Source organism: Pezoporus flaviventris, unplaced genomic scaffold (assembly GCF_033815535.1).
Source record: "Pezoporus flaviventris isolate CSIRO_AGI_PZ_B2104156 unplaced genomic scaffold, CSIRO_AGI_Pfla_v1 ptg000066l, whole genome shotgun sequence".
In the NCBI taxonomy this organism is placed as follows: Eukaryota; Metazoa; Chordata; class Aves; order Psittaciformes; family Psittacidae; genus Pezoporus; species Pezoporus flaviventris.
The window spans coordinates 16,938,507-16,953,336 of NW_026892614.1; the positions used below are offsets into that span (position 1 = coordinate 16,938,507).

The following is a 14,830-nucleotide window of genomic DNA, read 5'->3' on the forward strand; positions in this document are numbered from 1 at the left end:
GCATTTCTTTCTTTATACCCATTGGTGGATGAAAATGCTTGCTGCATGCTAGAAGAATTGGTCCCTGCTTTCCCAAAAGTCTGCTTCCAAGGCATGTTGATGTGACAGGTCAGCACCTTCTCCTGTTTCCTTGGCAAAATGCCTGTGCTGTACTTCCACACTGAGTGTGTAACTAAACAGAACTTCACAGCCACCTCCTACAACAGGTACCACTCTGGCCCTCATAACCCTGTGGTCAGCTACAGACCTCCATCAGCTGACAAAAAGCTCTGTTTTGTGGTTCTCTCTCACATCCTCTGAAACCAGCCTAAGATGCCTAAATTACAGATGAAAAATAAGCAACATCAAAAGGAATCTTTCTGGATGTAGCCATTTGCCCCCATGTTTTGTGGCTTTCAGTTTGGTTGTTTTGGTTTTGTTTGGGGTTGTTGTTTGTTGGGTTTTTTTTGGTTGGTTGGTTGGGTTTCTTTTCCTAGCCTCATGCAATGAAATTCCACTTCCCCAAAGTACATTTGGCCATCTCTCTCCATATTACATGGAATTTGGGCTGTCCATTTATTCAAATTCCTACTGGCCTGTGATGTCGTATACTATGTGGTCTGTAAAAGGACATGTTTCTGTTGCAGAACCAGGCAATTGTTGGTGTGGAGAAAGAGCTCTGTGGTAGGGAGTATTATGAAGTTGCTCTTCTCATTGCTATTCAGAAGACATTTTAAGAAGTTATAGAGAAACCAGATCAACTTCTTGATTATGTTGGCATTTATCGACCATGTGCTGTATTAATGAAGGCTTTTTGTTGCAGTAGAAGGGCTTTTTCTTTTGTGCAGGAGCACAAAATGCCCCAGGCACATCTACCCTGTAAGCATGAAAACATGGAAATTAATCTTCATTTCAGTTTGTCATACGTAAAGTTTACTTTAGTCCTTGAATATTTTAATTTTTGTGTATGTGTCTTAATTGCTCAGGATGAATGCTTAAAATTCATCTCACTCTATGATATTTTGGTATCTCTTCTCATGGAATAAAATGTTTATGATTCTCAGCCCCTTTGTTTGTATCTAAGTCACAGCACTGTTCGTAAATCACTTGTCATAGGCTGCTGTCTTCTGTTGTACCACAGTATTCTAAAGGCAAACCACCATAGAATCATTTTTAGATAAGTCCTGCAAAAATGCCCTTCTTTCATATATATAAATTCGAATATGATTATTTATAACAGGATTTTCCTTAATTGTTATTTATTTTCACAGTATTCTAATAATATGCAGCTACTAGAAATACGATGCCAGTATGGTAGTGGCATGATAGTGCTAAACTGGTTTTTCGTCCGCTTGAATTATTTTAATGTAATGTCACTGAAATTCAGAATTTTACAGTAAGTATGCAGAAATACTTGTAGACACTGAATTTTAAATAGAAGGAAATCAACAACAGGAAGAATTAAGTAAAAGGAGGTATTAATGATGTTTAAATTGCAAACTAAATTATTATTATAATGAATTAAGGAACAGTATTTTCACTATATCCGATGACAAACAGGTAGTCTTTTTTCCACCAAGTGTGTTGAATTTTTTTGAGGAATTCTTTTCCTAAAGTAAGTTTTACACCAGGTATGTGCAGGTCTGTATTAGCAACACATTGGATCTAATGATGGTAATAGAAATCTGTCGTATTTCAACTGGATGTATTAAGCACCTATCATTTTTTTTAGTATCATGGATGCATGCAATGATTTGCCCTGCGTACAAAATGTTTGCAAGCATATGTTGCAGAGGTGAGGATAAAGGGCACATAGCTTATTATGTAATTACTATGCATATGGAACTGCTGCTTGATTACAGGAAAGTTGTTATTCTGCAATGGCTGTTATGCCAGTGGGCTCATTTTGATGATGCATTCTCTTAAGGTATTAGCTTTAACCTTTGAAGATTTGATTTAATACTGGCTGTGCATCACAGGTGAAGAAATACGTATGCATTTCCAAGTTCTGAGATGGCATTTTTCCATGTGCTAAAGGCTCAGTGCATGTGTGCTTGATTAGCTATTGTTGCTTTACGATAGGTGGCTACACGTGCTTTTGCAGATATATAGCTTAGCATGTATGAAAAATACACTCTCATTCACCATTTTCCTGTTATATGGCTACTTACAGCTATATCATAAATCTAAAAATTCAACTTTAATGAAACTATGCTTTGTTTTCTCCCTTTGAAGAATCATACAGTAGTAAATGTGGGGCACAACTGTGGGGACAGTCAGTGGAAGCTTGCCAGGGGCCATATGGTGCTAATGATTATAAAGACGTGTTGTATTGTACAGTCAGGATTTACAGCAGATTATGCATGTATGCAGAGTGACCTTTTATCACTGTAAAAATTTATAACTGCCACATCAATTCATAGAATTATTAAATGTTAAGTTTGTTATACATTGAGAACATTTTGGATACCCTAGGTCTTAAGTGTTCTAATATGTCCATCTGCAGCAACAGATTAATACCACATGATGTATTAAGAACGGGTTACAGCAAAGATTGCCATTTTGAAATCAAGATCAAGATCTGCTTAATTTATAGGAATCAGGAATTGTTATTGTCAGCAAGCACTTGGGTTTTTTGTTGGTGGCATTTGTTGGGTTGTTGGGGATTTTTTGAGATGAAGAAGCCAAATGTATCCTAAGTATATATGGCTGTATGCTCTGTATTCATGGCATAGTGTGTTGTGCATAGAAACGCATTAAAGCAGTGGTTGGAATAAACTTATAGCATGGAATATATAGTAAGTTACATGTGAAATCCATCAGTGTCACGTGTACAGGTTTACCCCAAGTTACAAAGAAGATCTGGAGAGTTACAGGGCAGAGTTACGTACATGCACATGAGCATAGGAATAGTGGGTAGACTGTGGTACTCTGAACTTCCATGGCATTTTCCATAGTATCGTTTACATTATTCTAATCTGTATTACATTTGGCCATAAAGTGTGAATGAGTCAGAGAATAAGTCTTAGTCTTTCAGGCAACATTAATATGTGTAAATATCTTCAGCTTCATTTTTAGTTTAATCAACATAATTTACCGCATCACGGAGTTCAGGAAGTAATTGACCATATTACTTTTTTCAGTTACCAAATAACCATTTTTGGGCAGGGTAATGAATCTTTACTTAGTGCGAAGTATTGCTTTCTCTGAAATTATTGTTCCTCATCCTGTCATGCTGCACATGCACATTTACTGCCAGTTTTATCAGTCCTTCAGGGTTTGGGAACTGGATAACCAAATGGAGCTGGGCCCTTGAAGGAAGGCTGCATCTCCTTTCTTGTGTTGTTTTAGCCATCTCAGGCTGTTTCATCATACCAGCAACCAGTACCCCATTGCTCCTATCTAAATATCCTACATAATTTGTATTTTCTTTCTGGCTTTGTCTGTCAGCTTCAGTTGAAACAGATGCCTGTTAGGCCACAATGGCTAGTATGAATTTTGACTTGTGCAGTTCCTGTCCTTCAGTCTAGTGGTGGTAATTGCTGAGCTCCTTGAGCTACCATCTCAAAGTCCTGGTGCTTGGCACAGTTCTGTCACTAGGTTCATGAATTTGAGGTGAAAGATGTTGGCAAAGTCAGCTAGTTGCTACCTTTTATAGTCGAGTTGGAGCTTAAAAGAAAGGTGTTGAAAGTCGCTTACCTTATAATTGATGCATCCCTCAGTCTCCTCATGAGACATTGTCATGTGATCTTGCCTAAGTTTAGGTGATTACCGATTGCTCAGCGGTGTACTCCATACACTATGAACAAATATCTAATGGAGCATATACTGGAGTGCCATGTCTCTTGCTTGGCAGTGACCCAGTTCTTCAGGCAGCTGAATTAGGACAGTCACAACTGGCTTGGTGTTGAAATATCTTCATATTATTTTTAATGCAATTTGGTGTTTAAAACCTCCAAAATACATCTGAATTGTTCTAAAATGTTCTTCTCATCTTTGCTTCCATAGTACCAGGATACAAATATGCAAGGTGTAGTGTATGAATTGAACAGCTACATAGAACAGCGCCTGGATACAGGAGGGGATAATCAACTACTTCTGTATGAACTGAGCAGCATCATAAAAATAGGTAAGAAGGAGGATCAGGTATCTCTGAGCTGTTACTTAGTATTAGTGCACAGCATATTTCTCATGTGATTTAATTAATAAAGACAAGTATTGAGTGATAATGGTGCTATCTTTGGATGTTTCAGTATGAGCTTACTTTGCCTTCTGTCCCTCAGTGAATTCCTGACTGCACTTCAGTGATTTCATCTTTGGATAGTTTTTTATCAAATTGAAGAATTAGAGCCCCCCATTAAATGAACCAGAGTAGACTGTTCTGGTCGTGATGGTGTTGCAATGTCAACATTGAAAGTAAAATAAAATAATCTATTGGTAATATCGCTGCATACTTGAACCCCATTTGAAACAAACCTGAGATGTTACTGAAGGAGAACATGTCTTTTGTGTGATCTCTAATTACATTCAGCTGTTAACCGTTATTTTTTCTATCTGATGTAAATAACCTTTTGTGGAAAGAAAATGCTATACATGATCAAAAGTTTAGAAATAAAACAAACAAACAAAATTTCCTGATAAGAATGTAAGTGTAATTCAGTTTCTTCTTAGCCAGAGTGGATGTACTCAAATTTCAGTAGGAAGTAACAGTAGCTTTGTTCAGTATAGCTCTCAGCTCTTTAGAAAGGTTTTACTGATCCTACTACTTCATCATCTTGTAATGATGAATTCTGGTTTATATACATGGTGTATTTAAAAGGACTGCATCTATTTACTGATTTTGCTTAAGTGGTTATTTGGATACTGATGTCTAGCAGACAGCAAATCAGACTGGATTTTGTTAATACACAGCAAACAAAAAGCTATAGGAGACAGGGTCTGCTATCTTTTACAATTTATTTTTTTTCTTTTGTAAACAAGATGAGTTTGGTTTTTTTTAATACTATTTCTTTTCCAGTTCTTGCTTGTCTGGTAGCTCAATATGCTTATGTACTGCATCTGAAGGTTTTAAAAACTGAATGCAAATTACCATGCCCTGAACTCTTACTACAGTTGATAATAAGCCAGTAACTACACAGTGGTTTTTTTTCCTGTTGTCAGAGAAATGCAGAAAGCCAGCTGATTTAATCACACACAAGTCTAATCATTCCCCTGAAATGTACTAGATGGATTCTTGTGTTCATTCATGAAAAAATGAATATCAGATATGTGCATTTACTGGTTAGAATGTTTATAAACTGTTGGAAAGACAGACAATCTTAAAGTGTCGAAGTCTATTGTGTAAAGCCAGATAAAATGTCCCTATTCCCCTATCCTCTTCTGATTTTGAGAGTTTTCATTTTAGCAATAAGTTATGATGGGTGGTTGACTTCAAACTTTTGAGACGTTAAGGAACTTGACTTTCCCCGGTTTCACACAGCAATCTGAGTCTTTCACAAATCTGACAAATATGAACTTTCTAGTATCAGTGTTTTTAATATGTGGCAGGTACAGAAAATAGAAACTGTTTGTTTTGAAACACATTTTTATGGCAATATTTGCAACATTTTATTTCCCCATCGTTTTCTATCCTAGGGGAAAGACAAATATAGCATACCATCTTTGAATGGTATTTATTTTACTCATGGAAATTATAATGTTATCTGGCTGATTATATTGTAAATGCATATTCTTATGTTACTTCTATACTGTCGTATGAATTAATTAAAATTTACAGACGTTAGGCCTTGGAATAAAAATAAGATATTTTAAGACATTTCTAATTATCTTTTAAAATGTAATAAATGACAATGGGGAATATTATCTCATACCTCTAATTTTGTAGTCTGGAGAGTTTCAAATGACACAGCAACAGAACTTCACTTTTAGAATTGTAGATGTTTGTCCTAAATGGAACTGAATCTGTGGTTTCACCTCAGAGATTTTGTGTAAGTTCGATTTCCCCCTGGGAGTACAATTATTTCTTTTATTATTGCTTTGGCAGCTACGAAAGCTGATGGATTTGCACTATATTTCCTGGGAGAATGCAATAATGTAAGTACACTGGATGAAGATGCTGCTTTTCAGTACAGTTACAAGTGCATTTTCCAATTTGACAATGATACTTTGATTTCATTTTACATGCCATTTAGCAGGAAATATTACCTGAGTGCTGGGTAACACCTTTATGTTATCTTTATTTCTGTAAAGTAGAAGCTTATTGAACATACTAGTAGTGAAAAAATGTTTCCAGCATTTAGATTCTTGGCCTTTTACTTTTTTTGTAATGATTTAGGAGTCATGCTGTTGTTACTCTGACTGTTGCAGCTTAACTTGCGATTTAGCCCCATTATTAATTGTCTTTAACAAACAGAAAACTCTTTGATTTAAACTCCGCATAGCCTGTTCTTTTCATCTAGTTAACTCTGAGGGTTTGTTTTTTTGTTGTGTTTTTTTTTAATGCTGTCATATTTTCTGTTAACTGCCAGCTGCAACTTGATAGTGAGAAAATGTAAATTTTAGATGTAGATTTTAGTTAGCATAAAATAAATTGTAATTTTAAAATTTGCATATGAAGTCAGATTGTGGTGCAATAATTTGAATAACAGGGAATCCAATTTTTGCTGTTTTGTTATTTGGCATTTAGAACACATTTAATATTTTTCCTATCCAGAGTGATTTGTACAGTTACCGTTATACAAGACTTTGTAGTTATTTTGAATGGCTATCAAGAAGGAAAAGTAGTTTATACTTGTCAGTTCTGTCCATATAAAAACCGTTTGTCAGAAATGTTATATTTTTCATTGGTTCAAGAAACAAACTAAACTCTTCTTACTGAAAAATGATGAGAGAGGAAAATATTTTTCTTATTGTTTTGTTCCTTTACTTTACACAGCCAGCTTTAATAGTTTATTTTTTGTGTAGTCCATTACCCATTTCCTTTGCTCTTAGTGGCATAATTGAATTCAGAAAAAAGGGAAAGAATGACAATTTTGAAATAGTGGAAACAGGATTGAAGATGTACAAACCTGCAGGTGACTTGAGCCTTGTCTGAGAATATTTTTTACTTATTAAAAAACATATTGCCTCATCTGAAGGATGTAGAAGCCTGCCCATACAGAAATTTCCTAAAAGAAGTGGAAGTGGTTTTACATGTTTTTCATTTAATGATTATTTCGTCTAATGAAGTCCTGTAAATTGAGTTCTGTAAGTATGTAAGTAGCATACATTTTTTAATAACCTTTTGACTGAGGGGTGTAATTCAAGTAACATGTTCACTTGTTGTGAATAGAATCTTCTCATTAGTAGGTGACAGTGTCCGCTGTCATGGGTGGAGGTGATACAGATGGTCACTGGAGCTTCCTTCTGCTGCCAGAGGCAGCGCTTGCTGGAAGTTCAGCCATCTGTGCATGCTCATCTCTAAATGTTTTGTAAAAGATGATAGTAAAATTAACTTTACATCTTGAGACCTAGAGGATTCTTACCGTGGTGAGTTTTTTCCTATTAGATTAGTGTGCCATAGTATGTATGGGTTTCCTCCCAATGTTCCGATGCTTTGAGGGCCTGGGCACTTTATGACCTTCTACATTTTTAGTTTTTGATTTTTTTTTTAATAGCCTATTAGGCAGTTGAATCTATTTATTTCCCAGTATAGCTTTCCTGAATAAAGTTCCAACTACTAAAAACACACATTGACTTTATTAACCACTGCTATGTAGCTGCATCTCCCAAAATGGAATGTTCTTCATGTAGTTATTATAGGGACTGATCCCAAGTCCTTTGAAGTTAGTGTGAGATTTTCCATTCACATTAGTGGGCTTTGGGCCAGACTCATGTTTGTAGTCTTGTAACTAAATGGTAATGCATTAGCCTATTTTCTGTAAGAAAATGTCATTGAAAATTAATTTGGATATCTTTGTCTTTTTGAATATTTAATTTAAAGGATGTGTCCAAGTGAGATGAATCGTTGTCCAGCAAATACCGTCAATATATTTTTATATGCTAAATATGTTTTTTTAAATGTGAGCAAAAAGATACTGTGTAGGATAAATGGGAGAAAGGAGCGAATTCTTTAAGCTGAAGTTTCAAAAGTTATAAAAATCCTTCTCATTAGTCTGGACAAAATAGTTGCTGAACACCTATGGCCAGATATTGAAGAACGGCCTCTATTTTTTGCTGGCTTAATTTTTTGATGTTTGGTTTTGTGACTTAAGTTTTGCCAGTTCAGCAAAACTAATTTCCCGCCCCTCCCAATCTTAGCATTTGGCTTTTTGTTTGTTAGCTTGAGAAGTACACATGAATCTGCTGGTATTTATGCAGTCAGCAGCCTCAGGTTGCAGAGCTAGACCTGTTGTAACAGTCATTTCCACCATGCTTTCAAAGAAATAATTTGTGCCTGAATACAGCTTTTCTAGAGTGTCTGTGTATGCCTTTTTGAGAATTAAATATTGGAAGGGAATTCTGTCAGAATGGAGGAATCCTGTGAATAAGTAGATACCTACTTTTTCCCAAATGGTTTTCTAATGTTTAGTGATGTGTATTCTGATTATATTCTGTAAGGGAACTTAGGATCAAAACTGAAGCAAAGGCATTAATTTTACTTCATTTCAGTTCCTGCTATAAATGTGTGTAGGTATCGTTGTGCTTGTTTAAAGAAATAGAAATTTGGGAATCCTGATGAGTGTTAATCTCAGCTAAGGAACATTTTTGCAATATGAGATTTCCATAACTGCCTTTAGCCTAGATTAAATAATGAGTTTCTGGACAGGATAGAAGATAACTTCCTCTTACAGAAATTCTAGATATTTACAAAATGAAAACTAGCAAATGATTATTACATTCTGTGTGCTGCTGTTCCTAATATTGAGATAATTGCTATACCGTTTCTGTTTTCTTTTTCATGGGTTACTAAGAATTCATGTAAATTTTTCTTTAGTGCAGTACGTATTATGGGCAGCACTTCCCATACTGAAAACTGAAAATCTGTTTAATGAGAAGAAAAGTTCTAGATCAGCTGGTACTTTTCTTTTTGTAAAACATAGATGAATAGCTGGCTTTTAAAGGAGGACTTTGTTTTAGGAAAAAAACTTGTATAGAGTTTGACAGCAGAAATGTGAGTTTTTTAAAATACTTGTCCACATTTTTTTCTTTATGGACTTACTGTCTTTCTCTCTGTTGAAGTATACAAAACTATATCTTGACTTTTTTTAGAGTTGGATAACAGCATAAGGACAAGGTAATTTCTGGCTGACAGGTTGGGTTGAATGCCTTCAGGATCTTCACTTGGGGGAATTTGCTTAAAATGGAAGATGCCACACCAATTGCAGGCTACACTGCATTTCTTTATGCGAGTATTACTCAGAATTGGTGCCAGAATGAGTGTGGCAAGTTCAGTTATTTTAGCTACTTTCCGGTTGTTGAAATTGCTTGGGAATGCTAGCACTCTTTGCATTCTTTGCTAAGGGTGTTCTGTTTTTCAAATAATTGCCTACAAGCAGGTAAGTACAACTTCCATGCTCAACTCCTTCCTTCCCCACAGGTTGCTCTGTATATCAGAATCTGGTTTTGCATACGCTATACATACGGTAGAATGCATTGCAAAATACTCAGGTACTAGAAACAGTGCAGCTTCTGGGCAGACCTATGCCCATACTGGCTCTGGGTCTTGAACTGTCTCTCTGTCTAATAAATCATCTGTGTCGATGGGATAATGCAGTTATGCAAATAAAATTACTTACTTTTAACGTATATTACAGCTATTTTGCAAATACTATTTAGTGGAGACTGGAAACACTTCCAAAACAAACAGGAATGTTTCACAACTCTCCAGCAAAGGACTTTATTTCAATTTTGTGTTTTATTCCTCATGAGGATGAATATGTAGTTCATAATTCTCATGTTATGACTTTAATTGAACATAAACTTCAAACATGAGTTAAAGTTTTTGCTGAAATCCTTGTAGTGGATGTAGTGTGTGTGTAAATCAGTTGTTTAAGTATCATGCTAGCTGGGCATGGATTTAAGCCCCTAAGCTGACATCTTTACAAGACAGTATTTCTAAAACACTTCTCACAGCTACAGTTTCTAATGTACTATTATATTATCTGATTCTTCAGATGCTTCTTGCTTAAAGTCCTTACTTGTGTGATCCACCTCATGATTACATTGTGATTCCTACGTAGAGACGCATGACTTTGAATGTAATAGGCATACACTTAAAGTAGCTGTTCCGAGGTCTTGTGTTACTTACTTCCTGAAGCTGCAAATTGTGTTGACAAAGAGATCATCCTTCCTTCAGACAGAATTTTCAAATAGCTTTATTGAAAGAAATATTTATGTGAGGCCACAAATATGTGCACGTACTCTGTGCTTCAGGGTGTATTAAGCTATTCTAGAATTTCTGCTCATACAGAAATTGTTGCAGCTTGATTTGCAGTGCCACCTAGTGCATTGATGGGGTGGGTGATTTGAATTACTGAGAACCGAGAAAAAAACGTGTGCCTGCTAAATGCCTCAGGGTCTTGTGCCAGGCTGAGGTGCATTATTTTGAGTATGTAGACATCTTCACTGAAATTTGAGTCTTTTAAACATGTTTCCAGGTGAAAGCCTTCTAGCTGCAATTCAGTCCAGAAAATCTTGGTCTCTGTCCTTGAATTGATTCTAATATCATGTACTCTTTATATATATAAAGTGGAAGAAATCTGTTGCTTTCTTACTTGCTCATGGATAATGATAGCAGAGAGGAAAAGCTGTTGCTGAATTATAGTGTCTTGAGTTTAACTTTGAGTCAATAAATTATCAAACTGAAAGAAATCAGATAAATAACTGTCAATATATATTTTAGTGAAATTTTGTTTTTGTTTCATTTAATATTTGGGTAAGTGAACTTGTGGAATACGGTCGTGATGAATATACTCTAGGTAGAATGCAGAACTGGTTAGAAGACTAGACAGAGTTTAGTTGCTTGTGTTTCACTATAAGAATACCTGTGTATTCTAATACATATGTGTAAAATACCTGTCAGGAGGTGCTGATGGTATTGTGTTATGAGACTTAAGCTCCTGCTCCTCATTATTTATGAGGATTTTAATCTGCTTCCCCTGTCGAGCATTAGAGTTTGAATAGAAAAAAAAAACAAATATGTGGGGCCAGGTTACAACAGGATGGGAGGATGAACATCAGAAAGTTTTCATTACATGCTTTTAGCTGTTAAAAGTGAAGAGTAATGAAGGTTTCTTCAGCCGCAGTAAAAGAGGTTCAAGGTAAATTACTTAATAATTTTGACAGACTATGTGCATGGCACCAAGAAAAGAGCACTAAAAGCCGTGGTATTATGGTTTATTGGTTATGTACTAATTTTTTTATGTATCTGAAAGCCAAGTTTGTGTGTTTAGCTGTGAATTGAGAATGCTGTCATGTCGCTATCCCTCAGGAGCTGATTACAGTGGACATCATTCTGAACTTATGTAGACTGGAAGACTTGTTAATACATTAGCATTTTAAAAAGAAATTAGAGATTAAATATATGTTGCCTATACCTAAAGTGCCTATGAAATATGAAAGGGTGAATTTTGTTATAACTGTCTGTGTTCACCAGTGGTTGAACCTTTGTTACGGTTGTTACAAGTTTTGGATTTTTCTTTTGTTTCAGTTTGGATTTTTTAAGTACATCTTGCTCCCTATTGTTATGTTAAGGCCATTAGTGGGTTCCAAGCCACACTGTCACATCAGTCAAAATTCATGAGGTTTTTTTTTTTCACTTTATCAAAGTGAATCAAGAGATGAAACAGGAGGGAAGGAATAATTGTGAAGATTCTGGGCCCAGCTGGAACAGACAGCAGGAAAAGAAGCACCTTGTGCTCGAGGTTCCAACAAGGTATAGGAGGTTTTTGGTGTCAGACTTCAGTGTCCCCTGCCTAAAACTACATTTAAAGAAGTCCATCACCATATGGGACTTGTTGGAAAAAGATTGGTCATAGTGCAGTTGAGCTTCATGTAAGTAAGGAGATCTGTCTGTGTTTGGAAACAGGTCAAAATAGGGAATTGAAGGATCTCTTGGGCCACTGTGTTCCAGAATGCATGAACCTGGAAGCTTTCAAAGGGTTTGCTCTGCAAGCAACCCAGAGTGACTTTCTCACCTTGGTTGCCTTCTTCCTCCTCAGCAGCAGAGATATCAAATTCTGTGTCTACATTAGATATCTATAATTACTTAACTTTTACCAGTCGATAGATCATGACATTACTGTATCATTAAAGATCTATTCATGTTTACCTGTTTGTGATACTGACATACATTCTCACTGCAGGTGGTTACAGCAGAGAAAGATACTGTGAGCAGTACGCAGGCATCCTGCTATCTCCCTTACTTTATAGTGTTTGGGAAATTATGGGACTTTATATTCTCTCATTTCCTTTATTTATTGAATATATATTGTTTAAGTTGTGGTTGAAGCTCTCCTAGTCCTTTATTTTGATTATTAATTGCTGTTAGGTATCACTACCAAAAGTGCAAACTGTTAGTCTCTTTCTGAAGTACATTGAGATTTCGGAGGAAAAATACCATGCATGTTCAGTAGAGCTGGTCTATGGAAGGAGTGTCTTTCCTTCTAACTGCATGACCATGAAATAAATACGCTCAAATGACTTGTCAGACCTAAAATACTATGTGGCAGCTCCATTTTCTCTTTAAAGGTAGTTTAATTCTCAGATGTAGCATAATATTAGCAGAGGAATAACTGGATGAAAACCTCTTTTTCTTGTCTTGCTGAACTTTTTGAGATTGTCTGACTTTCTGTTTAAATAGCAGGACAAATATTGACTTACTGGTTTTGTCAGAATCAAGTGTTTTTCCTCACTAAATGAACTCAACTAAATGCCCTAACCATTGGACTACTGGTTTTGCTTGGATAGACTTCACTCTTGTTTTGGCTGTGAATTCTGTACTTTTCTTTGACAATTTATTTTCACCTCAGCCTAAAGTTCAACTTCCTCCTTCCAAAATGCGATTCATCCATCACAGCTAATGTACCTTCATCACCACAGGAGTACCTGCATCTGGTACATTATATTGCATCTCCTTAGTTTCTGAACATTTCTGTATGTTCTTTCTGAAATTGTTTAGTATGTTTTATAATGTGCCTTTCATGTTTGCAGAATAAAGGAATTATCATTATGAGAGGATGCATCTCAGATCATTGTTTCATTTTCTGCAGCTGACAGTAGATGAATTTTCAGGTGCAAATTGTACCTGTAATATTCCATGCTAGAAAACAGCCCCTGTTTAGTGATCTACTTGGTCCCATAGGGTCCAGATTGGTAACCATTGATCTCTGAAGTTTGTCTTCTTTCTTTCACGCTTGAGTTTTCTTCATCTTGTGGTCCATTTGGCTCACTCTGAGCCATAGTGCAAGGCATTCTGTAGTCTGTGCAGTGAACTGTGACGTTTATACTCAAATGGTAACTGGAGCCTTAGCTAAAATAGCTATATTAATAAAAACTTTTTATTGTAGTTTCCATCTATAAAATGAGGATAGCATTGCCACCCAGCTTATAGGGGAGCTGTAATAATGCATGGTTAGTGACTGTGATGTACTTGGAATACAATGGCATAATATTTAAATAATACCAATGCCAGTGTGAAGCTCCCAGCTTACTGCTAAGGCTCAGCTGAAATCTTACTTAAACAGCTTAAAAGTTCTTCGTTCAGTCTTTCAAAGCAGCATTGGTTTCTGAGCTACTGGAATCTGGAGTGCCTGTGCCTCTGCTTCTGTCTATTGTTGTAGAAACCCTTGTGAATTATAAACATAGGAGAGAGATTAGTTGTAATTAATACTAATTATCATAACTGTTGATGCTGTAGAATCTTGGGAGCTTGACCCTTGTAGCAGCCCTAATGAAAGCAAAGTCTGATTATAAAAATAATCAGTACAAAGGAGTGGCACATAATGTGGCCTTTCCTACCGAGAATGGTAGTAGTACTTCATATGGTGGCAGTATCATTTACCTGTGGTATTATTTGTGTAAATAATAACAAAATAATAAAAATTAAAAAAAAATCTATTTTCCTAGCAAGGAATGTTTCATCTTAGATCATATGGTTTAAGGCCATAATTTAAAATCATACAGCTATTTAGCAGTAGAATTACTAACTACAGGTGCTTTCTGTACATGTTCCTGGTCTTACAAATTTATTTGGTGAAATAAACTGCATCATTGATTATAGTAAATAAGAAAACACAATCTGCCAATAGAAGGTGGGTCTCTGAGGTGGTGCTTTAGCTGTGTTAATATTAGGAATGTATAAGGAAGGATGGCTCAATACCTTAGGACAGTAATCTGGAGTCTTGAACATAGATATTTGATCCCTGCCCTTCTAGCACTACATGTAATCTTTGCTGTGTCATTTATTCTTCATGTGCCTGAATGAATTCCCTCTGTGTTTAAAGGGTAATAGCTCTAAGTGCTGAATAGGGTGTGATGGTGGTAAATTTTGAGAGTCTGTGGTCATCTGTAGCTTTAGGAGGCACATAAATTGGTGGATGTAATGAGACAAAGGTAGAAAAATTAAACAGAAGTTGAAACTTCTTGCTTGTAAAATGAATTGCTTCTGCTGATTGCATGGGAGACTGTTTTTTGTGGTTTTGTGATTTTAAAATTAGTTGTCACTAACAGACTATTGCTTTGCAGGTTGTCTGGGGTGGGGTGATAAAAGAAAATTTTAAGGAGACTGCGATAAAGACATTGTTTTCCATTATTTTACTGTTCCATAAAGTTTATTTTTCATCCAAAGATGAGTAAAATTTTAGATTTGAAG

At 35.9% G+C, this 14,830-nt stretch overlaps 1 protein-coding gene across 5 annotated transcripts in view; it reads left to right on the top strand.

Annotated features, from left to right (window-relative positions):
- PDE10A (phosphodiesterase 10A) overlaps nt 1–14,830 on the top strand; it is a 369,406-nt gene that overhangs the window by 302,568 nt on the left and 52,008 nt on the right. For all 5 annotated transcript variants that reach the window (XM_061471384.1, XM_061471382.1, XM_061471381.1 and 2 more), the window contains exons 4-5: nt 3,988–4,108; nt 6,023–6,072. In XM_061471384.1, coding sequence (XP_061327368.1) covers nt 3,988–4,108; nt 6,023–6,072 — 171 coding nt within the window. The remainder of the gene's footprint in view (nt 1–3,987; nt 4,109–6,022; nt 6,073–14,830) is intronic.